Source organism: Panthera uncia, chromosome D1 (assembly GCF_023721935.1).
Source record: "Panthera uncia isolate 11264 chromosome D1, Puncia_PCG_1.0, whole genome shotgun sequence".
Classification (NCBI taxonomy): Eukaryota; Metazoa; Chordata; class Mammalia; order Carnivora; family Felidae; genus Panthera; species Panthera uncia.
In genome coordinates, this window is record NC_064808.1 from 110,042,661 (window position 1) to 110,065,820 (window position 23,160).

Sequence of the window (23,160 nt, forward strand, 5' to 3'; positions counted from 1 at the left end):
ATCTCCTCTTCCTCCCATCCTCACGACACGATCCTGCCCGGATCGCACACCGAAAACTCCCCACCCCCTCCTCTCCCCCAGACAAGTGCTGTGGTTTCAGACACAGCTCCCCCCTCCCTTTTGGAGAATTCATTCCTTCTAAACTGTCGTCTGCCCGGAACTTTCTTCTCTGATCTCCTGGTTTGGAGAGCAAAACCCAGTTGTGTAGGAGTTTATGGTCTCTGCCATTGGATCTTCACCTTTACTTGGTTTTTGCTTCTTGTGTTCTTTCTTTTGCTCTTGTCTTAATGCACGAATCCTGCAGAGCATTGAATACAAAATAGACACCCAGTAGATCCTTTTGAATTAATTGTACTCTGGGGGAAGAAGCACGAAGGAAGAACGAAAAGCAGAGGGAGGAAGAAGGTGTGAGTAGAGCAGGGGCTCCAGCACACAAGGGAAGGCAGCAGAGTACAGGAGAGGGAGGAGGCCCAGAGAATCAGCGCGCCCTGTGAAGACTTAATCACAGTGGATGCTCACGTGCTGTCGATCTGCTAACATGGAAGTTGACAGGAAATTGGCAGCGGCAGGGAGATGGCCACAGACCAACCCACACTCTTTTGTTCAGTCCTCCCACTGCCTTGTCTTATTAGCTGCTCCCTCACAGTCTCAAAGTCTGGAAAACTCGGGCTCATTCCTCATGCAAATACTGATTTATCAACAGATTGGTTTATGTGCAGTCAGAAGGTAATTCCTTTATTACCTCTTTTTCTTTGAATGAATAAAAATTGACCATGGGATGTAAGGAATTGCAGTGATGGAACATGAAATCTCCGTGTCTTTTGTGCAGACTTAACAAGCAGCTTCTGTCATTCCTATCTGGAGACCATTGCCCTTTCCAACCACTCACTGGGGTCTGTCATTTTAGGAGGCAGGTAGATCTGTGCTATTTGCTGCTGTTTCCCAGCACCCAGCACCGCGCTTGGTAGATGACATGAGTTCAGTAAATTTTTGCGTATTGACTGATTGAATGAATGAATGAATGAATGAACGATGGTCCCAGTCTCTACTTCATCCTCAGGTGACCTTATGTCTAAGACACAGATGTATGGGAAATACAGAATGGGTGGGGGAAAACATGACTGAGGGAGAAAAGTACCGTAGTTTGCTCTCTTTATGTCCAGCCCACGTTCGTTGCACAAATACACACACACTGAATGCCTTCTCTATGACGGAAAGTGTGTTACACTCCCAGGTACAAATGCCAAGACACAGACCCTCATTCCAGTGCGTACTGGTCCAGTATCACATCGTGGCATCCACCACCCTCTGTGTCAGTGACTAGACTCTGCCCATGGCGTCTGTCCTCCCACGAGACTGCCAAGTCCATCAGGACACTGTCCATCATACTGTAAGCACGCAGCATTGACAAAGCATCTAGTGGAGATTATAGCCACCTGGGGGTGGGGGGAAAGGCGTGTACAACTGGATAGAGCCAGCGTCCTTAGACAGGAGAAGGAAAGCTGCCCCTTGCTGACCTGGCAGGAAAGGAGGATATTGAAGATGCTGGGTGGCTCTCAGGATTGGTGGATGGTGTAGAGAATCATGGAAGCCTCCAGGAATAATGCCCCAAACCCTGCAGAACTGGTCCCGTGAGAAACTGTTTCCCCTGCAGCTCCCCACCAGTACCACATCTGCATCAGACACTGGGTCTTATGTCCCCATCCCCCGGGGAAGGGATGTTGCTGTGACTGCTGGCCTCACAGCCCCCTGCGTCTGCTGCTGTTGGAATCCGCAGAGCTGGGCGCTCCAGGCCGGCCTGGTGCCTCTGCCTGCTCACACCGGGACTGAAGCTTCACGTGCACGAGTCGGATTGGCACAGCCTCTGACACATGCTGGAGCCCAGCCGCAAAGAAGGCTGAGGATTTGAGATAGAAAAGCAGACAAGCTATTCAAAAGATGATGAGTGGCCATAAGTACGACCAGTGTCCACTGTGTTACAGCAATACAGGATAGGAGCCGAACCAGAAACCTGCATCCAGAGACAGTCTTCGGTTCTCATGGGACCTGCATCCCTGGAGGAGAGACAAACACTGAGCATATACGTGAGCGTAACGATGGAAAGTGGTAGGTGCCACCAAGACACATAAAACTGTGAGGTGCAGTCTCCAAGAAAAGCTTTTCTGAGATGAGCAGAGAGCTAAATGACATGAGGGGGTGGTAAGCAGAAAGGCTCTGGGGTGGGAACTGATGTGGCATTTCTAAAAAACTAAAAGGAGGCTGGGGCTGAGTTAGTGAAGGGGGAGAGGGCAAGAAATGGGGCTCGAAGAGCAGCCAAGGACCATGTTGCGCAGGGCCATGATTTTGAACTCTGGAAAGTGGCAGGCAGGGGAATAGCATCATCTGACTTATATTCTAGAAGGATCACTCTGGCTGCTGTGGGAAGAGGGTAGAAGTAGGGTGACCAAGCTGGTCAAAGTATGAGCGGGGAGATCTGAGCACCAAAACCTGCCTGGGTGACTGGGGAGAAGAAGAGGTAGGAAGGGAATCTCGAAAGGTGACTGAAAACTGACCAGGAGAGGACGTCAGAAGGCATCCTGGCAAAAGGAAGACCAAGAGCAAACACGCAGGGCACAGAAGGCCCCGGAACATTTGGAGAACTTCGAGGAGTCCAATGAGGTTGCAGAGAGGGATCCAGACATGAGGCTGGGAAGGTGGGGGACAGCTAGATCGCCAAGGGCTCCTGTGCTGTTGTTTGAACTTTTCACATCAGCAGGGTCTAATGGTGCAGGGGTGGGAGCAGAAGCAGATCTCCCCGGGGAGGGCAGACCTCCCCTAGGACTTTGCAGGAGGACAGGAAGGACATGGTCCCTTCCTTCCCCAGCCCCCTCACACTGGAGGAAACTGTGGGCCCACCCACAGTTCTGTGCCGTTACTACCAAAGCAAAGCTGGTGGTGCGGAAATCAGACAACAGGATGGAGGTCATTCAGGTCAAGGTCAGTTCCAGAAGAAACTGTTATGTTCACATTTTGTCTTCCAGACTTTCTCATTTCTCTTCTGGGGGCATCTTCCATTCTACCCCAGATTCCCAGGTACATGTACACCGAGCCTGAAAGGAAGACTCACATGTAGGATGGTCGAGAGAACAGAGGGGGGCATTTCAGAAGGAGAAAACAATGTGTCCCAATGCCAAGGAACTGGAAACCTCCCGTGTGCGTGGGTGGCCAAACCAAGGCTGGAGAGGCACGTTGAACCTGGGCTGTGAAATGCTTGGTCAGTGGGCTAAGCAGTTGCCAGAACAATTTATTCTTAACCGACTCCCCAGTGGAGCTTGCTGCAGGGTGGAGGCCAGGGAGTGCTTGCTGGGATAGATTGCCCTCTTCAGTCTCTATGATCAGTCAAGTCCATATTGATGGACTTTGTGAGATCAGTAAGTATATCCCTCCTAACATAGTTTTGGGAACTTAACATTTCAAGGCAACGATGTGGCCTTTATGACATGAAATCTGGGTCAGATATCAAAGATCTGCAGCGTGTAGAGAGCGGTAGCTTGGGGATTCATAGGGATTTTAAGTGTCCTGGATCCTGCTGTTTTCCATCTCAGCTGAGGGGTCCCACTCACTCTTTGTCGTTGTCCTGCATCAGCTACCAGTGCCTACAAGTCCCTTCAGGGCTCTTAGCAGGAACAAAAAGCTGACTTTAGAGTCACTGCAAGTCAAGACAAGTGAGTGGAATCGGCGCCATCGGCTTAAGAGGGACTTGGCCCCAAACTATTCCAAACAGGTTATTCCATGAGAACTGGGCAGCAGGCCCGAGGGAAAGAAGGGAGGAGCAGGGCCTGGGTGGCTCCACTCCCCGGCTTTTGCTTGGCTCCCCTCTCCACTGGGCTCTGCAGGCACAGAGCTGGAGGGCACGGGCGGCCAAGGATGAGGTACAGTGTGGGGTACAGGACCCCCATGGAAAGTGCATCGTTCCTACAAGACCGAAATGCCGAAATGGTGTCGGGGAAGAGCGGCCCAGAACATAATGGCTTCTGTCCTAAAAGCAAGCTCCTCCTGGGATTTGTTACAACGGGTACTGATGCAGATCCTTCCGAAAGCCCAGTGGCGTAAAGGGGGGTGCACCTGTCCAGATCGTGGCTGTTTTATGTGTGGATTTAAACTAGGAATTTGTAGAGCCCCCACCACAGCTGAGACTGGGTCCCCCGAAGAGAAAGTCCAGGGGGTCACGACCCCAACAAGAGGCCTCCCCCGGGGCGCGCAGCTCAGCCAGTCTGCAGCTTCCCCGGTGCCGCTGGGCCACGCGGCCCGGGCCCCACCGACCACCACCCAACAACTCCTTCCGGAGGCCCAGCGCCCGCTCCGGTCCCCGACAACAACACCGCCACTTCCGAGAAGAAAGGAAACCGCTGCAGCTTCTGGGGCTCGCCCGCGAGGCAGGGGGGCCTGGCGCCTCAGCGTCCGGGTGTCCGGGCCGCGCCCCCGACAAGCCCCGCCCCAGCAGAGCTCCACCTCCTACTCGGCCCGGGCTCGCTCCTCCGCCTCCGCCAGGTCCCGCCTCCGCCAGGTCCCGCCCCCGCGCTCTGCTTTGCCTCGCAGGCCCCGCCCCCGACCCCGCCCCGCCCCGTCCCTGCGCGCCCGGCTGGGCCCGCTGCCCGAGCCAAGCCCCGCCCCCGCGCCCGTGCCCCTTCCCGCCTCCCCTCCCGGCCCCGCCCCACCTCGAGCCCCAGCCCCTCTCCCGCGCGCCGGCCCTGCCCCGCCCCTCCTCCAAACCCCGCCCTCGCCGACCCCCGCCCCGCCCCCCCACCAGGCCCTGCCCCTCCCTCCGCCAAGCCCCGCCCCTGCGCGCCCGTCCCGCCCCCAGCCGGCTCCCGCGCCCTATTTGGGCATCTGGGGGGGCCGGCGCCCGTGCGCAGCGGGGCAGCGGGGCGGCTGTGCGGCGCGGCGGACGCTCGGTCGGGAGCCGCGGGGCCGACGCGTCCCGCCCTCGGAACAATGGGAGCGGGCGCGCGCGGCGGCTGGGCCGCGCTGGTCCTATGCGCGCTGCTGGTGCTGGCGCTGCTGAAGGCCGCCGTGGACAGCGCGGGCCTGGACGGTAGGTGGCGGCGCGGGCTCCCCGGGAAGGTTGTGCGCGCGGGGGGCCCCCCGGACGTGGCCGGGGAAACTGAGGCTCGGGCCGGCCGCCGTAGCAGGCCCGGAGGGGCGCGTAACCTGTTGAGTGACCCAGGCGCGGGCTCGCGGTTTCCTGTCCCCTTCCCGCGCCCCGAAGTTGGTGTGTCCCGGGGGGGGGGGGGTAAGTGCCCCCGGGCCCCCCTCTTCTGGAAGCTGGGTCGGGTTCCTGCGCACACGTGCCCGCCGGGTGTGCGGAGCCCTTTAGCGCCGGGCTGCGCGGCCGCGGACTGAGGCCCCCAGACGCGAGGTGGGACGTCGCGGGGGGGCGGGCTGCTCCCCGGGCGCCCCCGCGGATGCGCCCCGCCCCGCGCGGTGGGCACCTGCCCCGGCGCGCACCTGCCGCGCAGCCCTCGTGCCACCGCCAGCTGTGCGCGCCCCCGGCGCAGGGCCCTCGTCGTTCTCGGGGTGGGGGTGGTGAGGGGGTCCTTTTGGGGAAGGGCCGGGAAGCTGGGGTTCGCCGCGTGCTTTCCGTGTTCCCTTTGTCAGCCACTGTCGCGGTCGGGTCACCGGGCAGTGGTCGGGAAGCTAGGGTAAGTTCTTTTCAGTGACCCAAGTCCTCCGTAGTTTTAAATTCCGTCCACCTGCTGTGTGTTTAGCGAGGGATGGAGGCTGCGGTTCAGGCGCAACACCTGCTTTGGCTAGAATTATCTGGGTGAAGTTAAGACAATAATACTTTTTGTTTGTTTGGCTGGTTGTTTTGTTGGTTTGCTGTGCTGAATTGTGCGTGTCCCGAGCCGGCTTTGCAGCCCTGAGTTTGATGATCAGTAAATCACGTCCATCCTATTTTCCATACTAATGAGATGTTTCACTGTAAGGTGAACAATCTGGAATGAAACAGTCTGTTTTGGTGCTAATTTTATACCAGTATTTATAAGGGCAGGTCTCCATTTTTTTTATTTGTTATTTTGTGAAAGTAAACTTTATTGTTTCTGCGGTGAATTTCTGGTCAGAGAAACTGGTTACAGTGTCCTTGCTTTCTTTTTTTTTTTTTTCCCCCCTAATAACAGATTGCCTTGTTTTAATACTCACTGTTGGACCGTTCTGTTTATTACTTAACGTCTCACTAGAGGTGAGCGCTGTTTGGAAATCTGGGAATGAATCTCTGCTGCAGGAGAGCCTTCATTTCATGAACCAACCAGTACAGCAAACAGGAGCTGGAATCCCTGTCTACAGAGGCTAATGTCACTGTGAAATTAGACTAAAAGACGGTTCTGTAGAGAACTTCTCAAAACAAGGAAATGTTTCCTGGCCTTCCTGTGGAGTGTGTAATGTGTATAAAGTATCCTTGTGAAGTACAGTAATTTTTAACAATCATACTAGGGCACGGGGCGCCTGGGTGGCTTAGTCAGTTAGGTGTCCGACTTTGGCCTGGGTCATGATCTCACAGTTCGCGAGTTCGAGCCCCACGTCGGGCTCTGTGCTGGCAGCTTGGAGCCTGGAGCCTGCTTCGGATTCTGTGTCTCCCTCTCTCTTTGCCCTCCCCCAGCTCATGCTTGCACTCTGTCTCTGTCAAAAATAAATAAACTTAAAAAAACAAAAAACAGTCATACTAGGGCTTTTACAGTGTTTTCAGCAGGCAGTTTCCTGTGTACGTCCTGTCATGCTAATAGGATAATCCTCATCCTAGCAAACTGAGGGTTGATGGGGGGTGGGAGGGAGGGCAGGGTGGGTGATGGGTATTGAGGAGGGCACCTTTTGGGATGAGCACTGGGTGTTGTATGGAAACCAATTTGACAGTAAATTTCATATATTAAAAAATAAAAAAAAAATAAAAATAAAAAAATAAAAAAATTAAAAAAAAAAAGGATAATCCTCATCCCGATGAATCCTGACAGTATTCTTCCCATTTTATAGATGAAAAAAACGGAGGCTTAGACCTTACTTAATGTATTCAAAGTATGAATATATTCATACATGTTTGATTTCAGAGATTAAAATCCAAACCCTTAATTAACCATTTTGCCATTAGGTCACTTTAGGTGGTGTTGGCTGTGCGGGTAAATAATGCTTCAGTCTCCAATGTGCTATTACCTGGAATATTGCAGGAGAAGATCAAAACATTGAAATTCTTGTTTAAAATCTCCTTCAGTCTGCCCTGTAGTTTCGTAAATATCTTCAGTTGGAGGTGTGGGGAAGGCTGTGGACATGTTAGCGAAGCGGCAAGCAGGATAGATGGGGGCGGCGTCCATCAGGACCCTTGGTGGTAAGTCACAGAAACCCACCTTGAACAGCCTTAGTGCAAAGAAGGGACTCTGTTGAGTCTTGGACAGAAAAGTCCAAGAACAAAGGTGGCTCCAGAAACGCGGGAGTCAAGAGTTCAAACAGGTTGCCCGGAGATGGCCACTTGCGGCTCTCTTGATGACCTGTGTCTACTCTCAGGAAAGCCATAGTTCACATTTCTCAACCCCGGCGAGTCTCAGGGAGGGACTCCTAGTAACTGGGACTTTCTAAAGTGAGTCCCAGGCACCAAACACCACCCTCCTGGGCAGCCAGTTAGGGGATTAAATTAATCCCCAGTGAGTCTGAACCACTTGATGAATGTAACTTTCTACCATTCAGCACATTATTGTATGTTAATGTTTGGTTTACGTCACAGAAAGCATCAGTCTCTTTGTAGTTAGGTGCTCGGTATCTTTGTCTCCTAGGATGCAAAACCTGCCTACCCACGGTACCTGCTTCATAAGTAATTGACTGCAAAAAAGAGGAAGGTCCTCGAGCTGCAAAGATCATCTGCTTTTGTGTCTTTTTCAAGCAAAAAAGGTTGCCAGGAAATGATGCCTCGTAAGAGTGACAATGGCAGGGACACAGAAACAGTAGCCTAGGAGAAAGATAATGGCGTGTTGGGAGTGTAGACAGTGCATGTATTGCTTATCTGTTTGGGGGTAGAACTGAAACCCCTTGCTAACAGAGGATTGGGTGAGGGAGTGGGGAAGAGGAGTTGTCCAGGCATGACCTCTTGGTCTGGGTTTGAACAACTGGAAACACAACAGCCAAGAAGCCTGGGAAGGAAGCAGGTTTATAGCAGAAAATCAACCGTTGGTTTTCGACACAGGGGCTTTGTGGTCCGGCAGCCTGGTCCCCATCCACACTCTGCCCCTTTCTAGCGGGGTGGCCTTCTCTGGACCTCCCTTCCTGGCCCTGATGATGGTATTCCTATCTAGGACCTGTCAGCAGGGCTGGGTGAGCCAGTGCCAGTCACGTGCTCCCCCGCAGTCCTGGCGTGCAGAAGGTTCTTCCCAATATCGGCCAGCATTCGATACCAGCTGCCGGATATGTGAGGACGGTACAGTGAGGCGAACACGCGCCGCTGGGACACTGCCTCGTTTTCACCAGGAGTCACTCGTCCATGAATGCTAGTGCCCCCCTCAAGGCTGCTCTTAGCAGACACGGGAGAAGGACGGTCTGCAGGCCTTGATCATCCGATTTACCTTCACACCAAATGGAATAGTTCATTAAGAGAAAGAAATGTGCACACACAGTGACAATAGATCCTTCAGACTCATTACTGCGTACCTTGTGCTGTGAGGGGTGTTTGGGTCGGGGAGGGCTATCTTCGTGGGTAATATACTTGCTCTCTTCCTATGTGATGTGTATATTTTATACTCCATGATACCAAGAGCTGGGTTGAATAAACCCCTCTGAAAAGTTGCTTAACTGGGGCATAGAATTCTTCTAAACTTTTTCCAAATCTTAGAGTACTAGTTAGAAATTAAAAGAATCGTACTTCTGTGAGAAGGCTTGCAATTAAAAATGAAAATCCTAAGGGGCTAATATCCAAAATAGATGAAGACCTTAAGTTAACTCAACACCAAAACAATACAATTAAAAAATGGGCAGAGGACCTGAATATATATTTCCCCAAAGAAGACATCCAGATGGCTAGCAGACACACGAAAAGATGCTCAACGTCACTCATCAGATGCAAATCAAAACCCCAAGGAAAAACCACATCACACCTGTCAGCATGGCTAGAAACAGGCAAAAAAGACAGGTGCTGGTGAGGATGTGGAGAGAAAGGAACCCTCATGCACTGTGGATGGGAATGCAAACTGGTACAGCCACTGTGGAAAACAGTATGGAGGCTCCTCAAAAAGTTAAAAATAGGGGCGCCTGGGTGGCTCAGGTCACGATCTCGCGGTTCGTGAGTTCGAGCCCCGTGTCAGGCTCTGGGCTGATGGCTCAGAGCCTGGAGCCTGCTTCCGATTCTGTGTCTCCCTCTCTCTCTGCCCCTCCCCCGTTCATGCTCTGTCTCTCTCTGTCTCAAAAATAAACATTAAAAAAAATTTTTTTTTTAAAAGTTAAAAATAGAACTACCCTATGGCCAGCAATTCCACTTCTGAATGTCTATCAGAAGAGAACGACACTTACTTGAAAAGGTGCATGCAGCCCTATGTTCACTGCAGCATTATTTGCAGTAGCCCGAATACGGAAGCAGCCCAAGTGTCCCTCGGCAGGTGACGGAGAAGATGTGCGCACGCGCGTGATGGAATATTCCTCCGCCGTAAAAAAGAGTGAACTCTTGCCCTTGGCAACCACGTAGATGGGGCTAGAGAGTATGACGTTAAGTGAAGTAAGTCAGAAAAGTATATGATTTCACTCACATGTGGACTTTAAGAAACAAATGAACAAAGCAAAAAATGACAAAGTCTAAAATACAGAGAACAGACTGCTGTTTGCCAGAGGTGAGATGGGGGAAAAAAAGAAAATCCTACCCAGGTCGTCTGCTCTCTGCTGTCCAAAGTCGGGGGCCTTGGTGGTGCAGGACCTCCCGGGCGGTCCACGGCGCTCGGCCGAGCAGAGGGGTCAGTAGCAAAGATTGGTTTCTGTCTCGCTCCTCGCCGTGTCCGCGGGCAGGTGGACAGACTTTTCGGTAGCTGGCGCATAGCAAGTACTGTGTGAGTGTTGGTTACGTAAGCTGCGTGTTTTCTGTCTTGAAGGACTCCAGTCACACGGCCCCGCTTTTACTGACACTTACTTGAAAGGTACGTTTCAGAGCAACAGTGGCAAAAGTGGACCCTGCTGTGGACATCCGGCTTCCCCCCGCAGCACCACCACCCGATGCCAGGGGCCTCAGATAAATATCAGATGTTTTTTCATCACAGGACATGTTTTTATTTTTACAGGAGCTCCAGACGCAAGGAAGTTGGTGTCTCCAGGAAACAACAGTGCTGACTCAACAGGTGAGTTTAGACAGGTTGGAAAGCATTGGTTTTCATCTGTCTCGGGGACGGGGACGGAAAGTGAGATCGGCAGGGGAGCACGAGGAGCTGGGACGGTGACCCGTTTGGGCCACGAGTCCCTGATTCATAGGTCGCCGCACCCTCCTTCCAGGGCTGCGCTTAGTGGGCGGCAATAACGGATAGCCCGCCAGGTCATATTCTTTCTTGGGCCGGCAAGGACCTGAATGAATGCTAACACTTTTGTCTTACTGGAATTTCGTACTGAGCTTCGAAGCCCGTTTTTAGACGTGAAGGTCTGGCACCGTGCTGTGGACGGGAAACCTGAGTACTTGAGTTTGCCCGTGTCGCCGGTGCGACGAGCCGCTCCAGGCCCATCCGCCGTGGGTGATTCCAGGGAGACCCTGCTTACGTTTCCAGCGCCGGTCAGGTCGCAGCCCCCCGACTTGCTTTTCGTTGACACATGGGTATCTTGGTGGGAACTGAGAGCCCACCGGCGTGGAGGGGTCTGGGAACCACGCTGATGTCCTGGGCGTCAGCAGTAAACCGTCACGGCACATTGCTTGCACTGAGGTCGAAACCAGAACAGGTATGAAGGTCCCCTCACCAGACCCGTGGTTTCCACTTTTCATCCACCAAGTATTTACAGAGGGTCTGGAATGTGCGGAGGCGTTCTGGGTGCCCAGGACACAAGGTTGTCCAAGCCCTGACTTCTTGGAGTTCTTGTGGTGTTATTTTATCTCGTTGTGGAAAAATACACATCATGTGAAACCCGGAATGTCAACCATTTCTAAGTGAACGGTTGAGCAGCTTTACGTACCTTCGCATTGTTGCGTGGCTTTGTGGAGTGCCGACTGCCGTCAGCGTCTCCGTGCTCTGCGTATGTCGTGTTCTCAGTTACCTCTGTGCTTCTCATCGTGTCTGCCTCCCCGACTGGCTTCTGGCTGAATAGAGAGCACTCTTCTGTATTAGCTTTAGTAATTCCGGAGGCAATTCTTCGTCTGGGGAAAAAGACTAGATAGATTACCCCCAGATGTCATAACGATTATTGCCAGACAGTTATATGAGGGTTTTTTAAAAAATAACTAGGTTATTAGGTGACTTTTCCTGTTGGCCTTTACTGAATCTAATTGAGTACCGCTGAGCATCAACTTTGCACAAACCCAGGAGGTAGAACCGTGTTAATTGCCAGCATTTACAGAATGCCTGCAATGCCTAAGAAACTTGTCACACGTTTGCTGATCTAAGTGCAGATGGGAGGTGTGGTTCTCTGTCACACAGGAGGAAACCGAGGCCCAGCGTGGTTTAGAAGCTTGCCCGAGGTCCCATGGCACAGCCCAGATTTGAAACTCACTTCCTGGGATTCGAAACCTGGGCGCCCTCGCGGCATTTCCTGAAACCGTGGTGTGGTCTTACCTTTAAAAACCCTGTTCAGTGAAGAAATACCACTGCTGACACTTGTGGACAAGTTGTTAAAGATCAATGCCTCTAGTCAGTGGGATGATTTCACACGCCCTCTCCTCTGGCACCAGGAAATTTGTGGAGTGAAAAAGAGGCATGGCCTCAAAAGGTTTTTCTTAAGACATCGGATAATACAGCTGCTATAAAAATTTTTTGGTTGTTCAGTGTGTAACCCTTTCCGTGACTGTTAACTTGTTCCTATTACAGCCTCTTTGGATCTTGAAACACATAACGTGTTGCGGTTGTGTGTTTTTATAGGACGCGATGCTTACTATTTTGTCTTTTGTAGTAACGCAAACCCTTCTATATTGGAAACATTGTTTTTAAACATCACCAATTTACTTGATGCTGTTTGTCCAGCATGGTTTATTTGGCATCGATTCCAAAAGGAAAAGAACACTTTTCTTTAGCACACTGCTGTCTTTTGTGAACTGCAGGATGGTGTTCTTGGAAAAAGTGCAAAGTGCCAGCAACACTGCTGGAGACATTGGTGCCTGTCCGTTTTTGAGGACTCCACACATTAGATTCAGCAAATCTTTTTTCTCTGTTTGGTTTGTTTTTAGTCTCCATCTAAGTTCCTTGAGAGTGGTGTCTATGACTTTATCATCCCAGCTCTGTGCCCGGTGCATAGGAGGTAACACGTGGGTTGAACTGAATTGTGGAACCAAATGTGTGTTTTGTCACTGCTGACTGACCTCATCAAAGAACCACCGTATGTGTTTTGCAGACGTGACTGGTCTGTGCTCCAGTGTTCTCCATTATTATAGCTGCTTTGTTGTTGTTCGTAGAATAATGTCAATGCCTGAGGTCAGAGAATCAGAAGTTGAGGTCCCTTTGGGGTTGTGCCACTCAATTATATGTAAGGGTTGTATTTTCATACGCCCCCATCGTCGTCTGATGAGTATTAGCTATATTTTTGACATTCTTTTCTAGAGGGTCTTACTTCGTTCTAGTGATTCTACAGAAATTTTTAACTGGAGGGGGAAAGATACATTACCTAAAATGTAATAATGATTGTTGGGCAATTATGAGAGCGCTTTTTAAAAAAATGTATTTTCTCAGATCTTGGGACACGTTTTCAGCCTGTAGAGAAAACAGTTCTTCTCATTTTACATACGGTCAGAGGGCTTCTATTTTAGAGTCTGGATGAATTTATTGTTGATGGTGCAAGGATGCCACATGCCCAGGTTACCTGTTAGCAACAGGTTTGGGCAGAGATACAAGGGAGCTGGACATGGTTCAGAAGGGACAGCATTTCTCACCGGTGACCCCTTATCACTGATGCTTCCCCAGGACAGGGGATCACCATCCAGGCTGAAGCTCTTTCCTTGGGCCTCATTTGCTCTGAGTCGTCTCCCTTCACGTGCGGTGCACACAGACTTGCCTGGGGCCTGGTGACACATCCCGGGCCCGGCCCTTCCCACGTCTGTAGTTGGCGTGGTTTTGTCCACAGATGTGGCAGGACCAGAGCGATTCCGAGCACACGGACCTGGCTCGAGCTCCGATTTCTGGACACGAGGGCGGCAGAGTTTCCCAGACTGCCCCGAGGAGCTCGCTTGCTCTTACAGAACCGCGTCCGTTTCTGAGACTTTTTGTCATGTTCAACTCCTGTTTTCAAGATTGCATTTCAAAACTGATGGTGATTTTTTTTTATTTTTTTTTTAACGTTTATTTATTTTTGAGACAGAGAAAGACACAGCATGAACGGGGGAGGGACAGAGAGAGAGGGAGACACAGAATCGGAAGCAGGCTCCAGGCTCCGAGCTGTCAGCACAGAGCCTGAGGTTGGGCTCTAACTCATGAACCATGAGTTTATGACCTGAGCCGAAGTCAGACACTTAACTGACTGAACTACCTAGGTATCCTTTAATCTCCTAAAGTATTTTGTGGTTTTGAAACAGAAGTATTGTTTTTTTTAAAAAAAAAAATGTTTTTTAACGTTTATTTATTTTTGAGACAGAGAGAGACAGAGCATGAACGGGGGAGGGGCAGAGAGAAAGGGAGACACAGAATTGGAAGCAGGTTCCAGGCTCTGAGCCATCAGCCCAGAGCCCGATGTGGAGCTCGAACTCACGGACTGCGAGATCGTGACCTGAGCTGAAGTCAGACGCCCAACTGACTGAGCCACCCAGGCGCCCCTTGATGGTGATTTTTAACCTCATCAGATGCTGTCTTCAGGAATGTAGGGCGGGAACGTCACGCGTACTGTGTCCACTCGTGTTCAGTGAACAGGTGTTCGTCTCGTGTGCCACCCGCCCGTGGCTGGCTCCGGCATGGGCTTGTCAACAGGACAGCCCTGCCCGCACGAAGGATCTCACAGCGGGTGTAGACGCCATGGAGATAAAAGGCTGAGGAAGGTGTTTTCGGGTGGTGATTTAAAGAGTAAACAGGATGGAATGAACATACACAGAAGTGAACCAGGAAATGAGGTGGGGGAGCCCCGGAAGGGCTGCTTCAGATTAGGCGGTCAGGGAGGACTTCCCAGAGGTGGTGTGGTCTGGGAGACCTGCCTGTCGGAGGGGGACAGCCCCGTAAGTCCGGGGAAAGGGCGCTCTGGCCAGAGGGACTTGTTGGCACAGGGGCCTGGAACGGGACTGAGCCTCTTATGTGGCAGGGGCACAGGCAGGTCTTGGCTGGCACGGTGAGGCGATGACACTGCGGTCATATCGCCACGTGTAGGAGATCAGGGCATGGAAATAGTATTTAAGAAGTGAGGTTTTAGGGGCGCCTGGGCGGCTCGGTTGGTTAAGCGTCCGACTTCGGCTCAGGTCATGATCTCACGGTCCGTGAGTTTGAGCCCTGCGTTGGGCTCTGTGCTGACAGCTCAGAGCCTGGAGCCTGTTTCAGATTCTGTGTCTCCCTCTCTCTCTGCCCCTCCCCTGTTCATGCTCTGTCTCTCTCTGTCTCAAAAATAAATAAACGTTAAAAAAAATTTAACAAAAAAAAGAAGGGAGATTTTATTTGGAGACCTCAAAAATACAGTAGAGCAGGCTTGTAAGAAGAAGAGACCAGAAGTGTGGATTGAGGCAACTGTGCTAAGTTCTCTGGGCCTTTCCTGGGCGGGGGAAGTCAGCCGTCCAGGGGTTTCGAGCTGCGGCGTTTCTGAGCTGCCGTGGGCCCCGCGATGGCAGGCATCACGGTGGAACTGGTTGGTGTTCTGTTTCCCGAAGCGCCTGCCAGAGGCGTGCTTCGGGCTGGAGTCAGGGCCCTGGATCACGGAGCGAGCTGCCGCCACAGACGTTGTCCTGTGAGCCACGGGGAGGTGGCCACAGCCTCAGGCCTCTGCCACCGTTTCCAGGCTCACGGCCGCAGGGCTCGGGGACCCACCAGTCTGCAAGGTGGGGGAGAACCCGGGAGCAGTGCCTGTCGGCTGCGGTTCCGGGGGCCGGGCGGGGGGCTGGGCGGGAGAAACCGCATGAAGGACGTGGACGAAGAAGGCGTGCAGGGATCCAGCAGTGCTGACAAGAACTCCACAGAAAAGGAAATGAGAAAAGTCCAAGCGGGGGAGTTGTTACACGCTCTTGCCTTTCAGAGGCAGGCAGAAGCAAACACGGTGGAGGTGAAACTCGGCACCAAGGGAAGACCCGGGGCAGAAGAGCCGGCACCCAGACCTCTGGGTGGGGTTGGGCGGTGCATGCCAAGGGCTGGGGTCCGGCACACACGGGGTGCAGGAGCGCCCCCCCCCCCACCCCCGGATTCTGAAGGCCAGTGTGAGGAGTCGGAGCTGGGACTCAGCTGGGACCAGATCCACAGCACGTCTTGCTTTATGTCTGTTTTTTGGTAAATACTCCTTTTCCGTAGGAAGCTGGCGGGCTCGCTCTGGACTCATGACCCACCCCAGCGTGCAGCAGTGCATGGTACAGTGGCCAGAGTCGCGCACTGATGGGCTTCGGGTGCTCAGGGTTGGGGTCCTCTGTATCTCTTTTTTCTTACTGTGTAACTTATTTACAACTAATTTTAACACACGAGGCACGTGCACGATAAGAAATTTCAGCAGTGCTTGGAAATATGCCGAACGTGGCTCCAGTCTTCCTTCCTGCACCGAGCCCCGCCACGTCCTTTCCCAAATGGACTGTACCAGCTCAAAGCTAGACTCCTTGCCCACCCAGACATCTTCTCCTGGTGTATCCCAGTTAGGGGAATAGCCATTCATGTAGGGTCTGGAGCCGGAAAGGTCTACATTTCCGCAGGTATCCTTGCAAAAAATCGCGTACGCGTGATCTGTCTATGGTGTACACGTTTGCCATTAACATGAGTGGGTGACGCCAGGCACACTGTTGGCTGCCCAGCTGGTCTCACTTAAACCTCGTCCTTCCTCACGGCCACGTGGTAGTGCACACAACAATCACAGCACAGACCTCGTCCTTCCTCACGGCCACGTGCTGGCCCACAGGACAGACGCAGCCTAACTCACTCACGCACCCTCTGGTGATGCACACGTAGGTCATCTGCACTTCGGTTTTAAGCAGGGCTGTGGCGAGCACCTCTCCTGGCCTATCTTGGTGCACACCCGTGCAAGGGCGCCCGTGGGCTCTTTCCTGCCGGCAGAGCCGCTGAGGCAAATGGTGTATTACTTTAATTGGTGACTTTTGCTAAATTTTCTTCCAAGAAGGTCACATTTGTTTCCTCCCACTGGCAGTAAAAGGGGCCTGTTTCCTACAGACTCCAGGTAATAGACCTTCTGTTTACTAATCTGAGATGTGATTCATAAAGTCTGTTAGGAGCTAAATTCCTTCAACTGAGTGGGGAGTATTTTCATACTGGTTTTGGGGGCTTTTTATGGTTCTTTTTCATCTTTATTTTTTTTAATTTATTTTTTTTTTAACGTTTATTTATTTTTGAGACAGAGAGAGACAGAGCATGAACAGGGGAGGGGCAGAGAGAGGGAGACACAGAATCTGAAACAGGCTCCAGGCTCTGAGCCGTCAGCCCAGAGCCCGACGTGGGGCTTGAACTCACGGACCGCGAGATCATGACCGGAGCTGAAGTTGGACGCTTAACCGACTGAGCCGCCCAGGCGCCCCGAGAGCGGTTTTTAAAAAAGAACCATAAATCGGGGAGTGCTAAAGGTGTCTTTTGTTACCGTAATGAGGTGACTCTGAGACCCCACCCAGAGGTGGGGCCGGCCCTACCCTGTGGTTGGTTGGTTGGTTGGTTGGTTGGTTAGAGCTTTCAGTCTCCAACTCTGGGAGGGGAGGTTGGGGGGCAGGAGGCTCAGTTGGCCTAGGCTAATGACTTAGTCAGGCGTGACCAAGTATGAAGCCTCTTGGGAAACCCAGAAGAGTGTGTTTGTAGAGCTTCCTGGTGGTGAACAGGGAGAGATACCGGGAGAGTGTCACCTGGCAAGGGCATCAGAGCTCCATGCCTCTTGCCAGACCTCATCCCCTGTCTCTGTGCGACTGGATGCTGCCTTGTCTCCTTTATTCCCCGGGTTCTGTGAGCCGCTCTGGCAAATTAAAAGAGCCTAAGGGGTCATTGGAACCTCTAGACCGTAGCGGGTGGTTAGAAGCACAGCCAGCGGCCTGGGGGTGGTCTTGTGGGACCCAGCCCTCGCCTGCAGGATCCCATGCTGTGTCTGGGTGGGTAAGTCAGAACTCAGTTTCCGGATACCCTGCTAGGGTCCCAAGAACTGCGTGGTGTTCCAGGGGGGTGGGGGGAATCCCTCTCACATTGAAATGGGGTTGGGGAGCCCCAGTCTAGCATGAGACAGTGTCTCATTTCTTTGTTGACTCACGAAGGCATGAATCTGTTCTGTTTATTGGCCATTGGTTCATCTTGGAGAAATGTCTCAAGTCCTTTGCCCATTTGTTGATTAGGTTGTCATTGTATTAGCTTGTCTCTGCCTTATTTTTTTCTACCTATAAAAATAGTGTATGATTCCTGTGGGAATTTGGGAAAAGTTTTTTTTTTAACCATTATTCAAATGACTTCCACTAAGTGTTTTTAGTTCTTTTCAACTTGAACTTAACTACATGGGCACCGATTCTTAAAAAGGGAATTAATCGTCTCCTGCAAAACATTTCACTGTGGTTACGTCTTACAACATGAAAACACCTAGTTGGAAAGTGATGGTTTTAGTCTCTCAACTGACTGTAGTGAGAACTGGCTTGACTACTTTCACTCCACAGTGAATTTGATTCACGAGTTTTTCATGTCTCCCCCCTCCCCCAGCCAGTATGCATGCCCTTATTTCAGGGGAGATAAAAAAGAAGAAATAATTTCTTTGCTTTGAAGTGAGCTTGGGTTAGTTAGGTACTGTCCTGGTGCCTCAGTGCTTTCTGTCAAGTTCAGGTGCAATCATGGGTTAGGTGAGGTAACATGTGAATCAGCTGCCTTTAAAATGGCACCTGGCACAAATGAAAAAGTAAATGTGTTCCTGCTTGCTATTTGGCCACAGTGACCCTTTTTTGGTCCCTCCTGTGTTCACCTTCTCTGCCACAGTGCCTTTGCATGTACTGTTCTCACTCCCTGAAGAACTCTTCCCTCCTGCCTTTGCCTGGTGAACATCCATTCAGCTTTCCAATCTCAGCTGAAACTTCCCTTCCTCAGGGAACAGTCTCTGACCAACTGTGTCTGGTTGAGGGTTTAAGTCGGCCTCCCCAGCCCACAAGTCTGTTCTGTCACTCACCACCTCCTCCTCAGTGCTCAGCACAACACCTTGTGTACGTTTCCGTTGAAACAGGAGAAGCCGGTTTTAACGCTTGCTACCCCAGTCTTACTTGTGAGATGAGCTGGGAGCTCCTTTGTCAACGAGAACCCTTCCCTCCTTCCCTGCCCAGCATTCCTTGAACTGGATACAGGGCCTTTCACTTTACGGTTGTGAAGAGTGGCCTTAAATGTTAGCGGGAGGGTTGGTGGTCGTGTTACCCGGTCCCGGGGCAGCGCTGTGTGTGTTCTTAGTTCAGGTGAAGTCTCCAAGGAGGGCAGGGATGCGGGGATCCAGGAGGTCAGTGGGGATGTGGCCCAGCTCACCAGGGTTGTGCCCCAGGCCGTCTTCCTGCTGAGTCAGGTGCTCCCCCCCCCACACACACACACACCAGCGGTCAGGCCAGTGACCTTGTGGCCAGGCAGGAACATCTGAGCTCTGCCCTGATCTGAAGGAGCTTCCTGCGGGTGAAGGCTGGGAGGAGAGGGGCGGGGTCGCCGAAGCCCCTCAGGGAGTTCGGATTCGCAGGCCATGAGGTGGGAGGCACTGCAGGATTTTAAACAAATCAGCCCAAACGGATACCCTGCCTGGATGGCCGTGGTGGAGCTGGAGACAGGTGGTGCTGGATCGTGGCGAGGGGACGGCCAGCCGCGGGCTCAGGGTGTGAGCTCAGGGGGCTTATTGGCCCGGTCCGGTCCCCACAGCCGGGCCCGTGGATCTCGGGGGTTGTCACGGGTCACGGTGAAGAAGGTACGGCTGAGAACAGCTGCGGGCTGGCGGGCGGAGGGGCGGGTCCCAGGAGGGGCGGCCTCGGCCCCTGCCGGCCGGGAAGGGGTCAGGACCAGGCGCTGCCGGGAGATGCTGTGGGGGGTGAAGCGGCCCCTGGTCTTGGAGAAAGATGGGGGGACGGCGTGGGAAGTACACAGTGTGAACTGGGTGGGTGACCTCAGATTGAAGCGGTTTCTTGCGGGGTAAACCTCAGAGACGTCCCCTGTGGTTATGTTATCCCATCGGCATGTCGAAAACCTGCAAGCCTTAGAGCAAGGCTCCTCGCATGTGTCAGCACATTAGAATTGCCTGGAACGTTACAAATACTGGTCTGGGGGCACCCGCGAGCCGTGAGACCTGAGTGGGGAGTGGAGCACGTGGCCAGGGCTGCGGCGCGGAGTCAGGGTGACGGTCACGACGGGACGTGGGCAGGTGGGCGCCAGCCTTTCCAGGGAGCCCCTGCTGAGTCGGCGTTGTTTGCCACGGGGGTGCCCTTTTAAAACTGACTGCCTTGGGAAAGAACGATAAGATCTTACGTGGGGAGAAAGGCAGGCAATCCAGGGGTCCTCCTCTTGGGCTCACCCCCATGAGGTCGGGGAGGGGGACACGGGGTGCTCTTAGTCCTACCGTGATTTTGTTATTTTTTTTTCCAGTTTACTTACTTTGAGAGAGCAAGAGAGCACGGGGGAGGTGCAGAGAGAATCCCAAGCAGGCTCCTCACCGTCTGCACAGAGCCCGATGCAGGGCTTGAACTCACGACTGTGAGGTCGTGACCTGAGCTGAAACCAAGAGTCAAACGTTCAACTGACTGAGCCACCCAGGCGCCCCTCATTTTGTTATTTTTATTCCCATTGTTTTGATTGGATAGGAGCCCAGTAGTTATCAAGGAAGGGTAGGGACAAATGCCTTGAGAGAAGTCTCATAACCGAAAGACTTATTTACCTGAAAAGCTGCACAGAATAGTTGCAGCCCGTTCATAAGAGTTTTTTGTTTGTCACCCTTAACACACCTGTTCTTCACAATCGTGCCTGGTGAAAATTCCCGAAGGTGTTAAAGCAAACTGCCTGAGTTACTTAATCCCGTTAAGTCTGTTTAGTGTGATGAGAAAATGGAAGGAGCAAACAGCAGTTAACTTTACAGATAATGAAAACATGAATCATTTGTGATTTTCTCCACAGGAAACTGGCTGAAAACCCCCTAAGGAGTAGTTTGGCTTTTATCATGAAGGTGTGTGTATTGAGATTGCTTGTTTCACCTATAAACAAGAGGACACTCTTTTTTTAAACCAGCGTAATGCCACCGTTAGACTTAACATTTTTTACGGTTTTGACGAGAATAGTTGACATACAGCATTGTATAAGTTTAAGGTATAACTGTAATGATTTGATTTAGATTGTGAAGACCATAGTAAGTTAACATCCATCGTGTCATAGGTAGAAAAACCCAGAAAACAAAACAAACAAAAAAACGGTTTTTTGGTTCTTGTGATGTATGTGGCCTTTGAGGATTTACTCCTAGTTTTGCTGTATATCCTACTGCAGTGTTAATCATGGTACTGTTACACATCACAGCCCTAGTACTTATCCTACAGCTGGAAGCTTGTTCCTTTTGACCACCTTCATTTGCTTCCCCTCCCCAACCCCTGCCTCCGGTGACCACACCTCTGATTTCTTTTCCTGTGAGCTTGGTTTGTTTCTTTATTTTAAATCCCGTAGGTAAGTGAGATCATGGAGTATTTGCCTGTGTCTGATTTACTTTGCTTAACGCGATGCCCTCGGGGGTCACTCATGGTGTTGAAAGTGGTGGGATTTCGTCCTTTTTTGTAGTTGAATAATATCCGTTGTGTATGTATCACGTATCAGAACTTCCTAACCCACCCGTCCCCTCATGGACCCATAGGTTTCCATGCTTGTCTGGCTGTTGTAGATAAGCTGCTGTTAACCTGGGGGCGCAGGGATCTCTTCGACACAGTGTTCTTGTTTCCTTTGGGCAAATGCCCAGAAGTAGAATTGTTGGACCGTAGGGTATTGCTGTTGATTTTTGGAGGGACCTCCATGCTGGTGTCTCCAGTGGCTGTGCCACTTGACAGTTCTACCAACGGCCCTGGAGGTTTCCCTTTCATCCACATCCTCACCAGTATTTATCAGTGGTCTTGATCTTACCTGTGCTAACAAGCATGAGATGATGCGTCAGCACAGCTTTGGTTTGCATTTTACTGGTACCGAGTGATAGTGAGCATCTTTTAATGTACTCGTTGACCACTTGTGTATCTTCTCTGGAAAAATGTCTGTTGAGGTCCTTCGCCCATATTAATTGGATTAGTGATGTGTTGCCGTGGAGTTGGAGGAGTCCTTTTCGTTGTCTTTTTGGAACTGTAGTGGACATACAGGTTTAGTTTCGGCTGTACGACGTTGTGATTCAACGTGTGCGTACATTACAAATTGCTCAGCACAGTAAGTCCAGTTACCATCTGTCATCAGAAGTGTTACAGAACGGACTATACTCCCCATGTTGTACTTTAAATCCCTGTGACTCGTTTCTAACTGGAAATTGGTGTCTTTAATCCCCTTTTCCTGTTTTACCCATCTTCCCATCCTCCGCCCTGCTCACAGCCACGAGTTTGTTCTTGTATTTGAGTCTCTTTGTGTTTGTTCATTTGTTTTCTTTAGATTTCACGTGTGAGTGAGATCATGTGGTACTTCATTTCTCTTTCCTTGCATTTCATTTAGCATAATACCACTAAGTCCATCTGTGATGTTGCAAATGGCAAGATCTCATTCTTTACGGCGAAGTCCTATTCCATTGTACGACGCACACACATTATGTGTTCTTTATCCATTGATCTCTTCATGGGCACTAGGGTTCCTTCCATATCTTGGCTGTTGTAAAACTGTGGTAAACATAGAGATGTGTGTGTGTGTGTTTGTTTTTTAATTAGCGTTTGCATTTTCTTCAGTTAAGTACCTGTGAGTGGAATTGCCGGATCGTATGGTAGTTTAATTTTAATTTAATTTTATTTTTTTTTATTTTTTAAATGTTTATTTTTGAGAAAGAGAGAGAGTGCAAGCAGGGGAAGGACAGAGAGAGAGAGGGAGACACAGAATCTGAAACAGGCTCCAGGCTCTGAGCTGTCAGCACAGAGCCTGACGTGGGGCTGGAACTCCGGAATGGTAAGATTGTGACTGGAGCGAAGTTGGGCACTTCACTGAGTGAGCCACCCAGGTGCCCCATATGGTAGTTTTATTTTTAGTGTTTTGAGAAACCTCTGTACTGTTTTCCATAGTGGCCGCATCCATTTACATTCCCACACACTTTTTATTTCTTTTTGATGATAGCCATCCTGACAAGTGTGAGGCGATAGCTCATCGTGGTTTGATTTGCATTTCCGTGGTGATTAGTGATGTTGAGCATCTTTTCATGTGTGTGTTGGCCATTTGTATGTCCTCCTTGGGGAAAAAAGTGTATTCAGGTCTTCTGCCCATTTTTTAATCAGATTGTTTTTTGTGTTGAGTTGTATATGTTCTTTGTATATGTTGGACATTAACCCCTTATGAGATATATCATTTGCAAATGTCTTCTCCCATTCTGTAGGTTTCTTTTTGTTTTGTTGATGATTTTCTTTGCTGTGCAAAAGCTTTTTAGTTTGAGGTAGTCGCATTTGTTTATTTTTGCTTGTTTTGTCTTTGAGGATAAAACCATGACTGCTATCCACAAGTTTATGCCTCTGTTTTCTCTTGGGAGTTTTATGATCTCAGGTCTTATGTCTAGGTCTTTAATCCAGTTTGAGTTTATTTTTGTGTGTTTAAGAACGTGGTCCAGTTTGATTTTTCTGCATGGAGCTGTCCAGTTTCCCCAGGACCGTTTACTGAAGAGATGTCTTTTCTCCACTGAAGAGATGTCTTTTCTCCATTGTATACTTTTACCTGCTTTATCTTAGATTAATTGACCATTTGAACA

At 50.9% G+C, this 23,160-nt stretch overlaps 1 protein-coding gene across 1 annotated transcript in view; it reads left to right on the forward strand.

The window, feature by feature from the left end:
* The first annotated feature begins 4,893 nt into the window (after positions 1–4,893).
* The window catches only part of TMEM123 (transmembrane protein 123), a 57,468-nt gene continuing 39,201 nt past the window's right edge, over positions 4,894–23,160 (forward strand). Inside the window, exons 1-2 of the mRNA XM_049614349.1 lie at positions 4,894–5,074; positions 10,275–10,331. Of these exons, the coding sequence (XP_049470306.1) occupies positions 4,975–5,074; positions 10,275–10,331 (157 nt within the window). The 5' untranslated portion in view covers positions 4,894–4,974. The remainder of the gene's footprint in view (positions 5,075–10,274; positions 10,332–23,160) is intronic.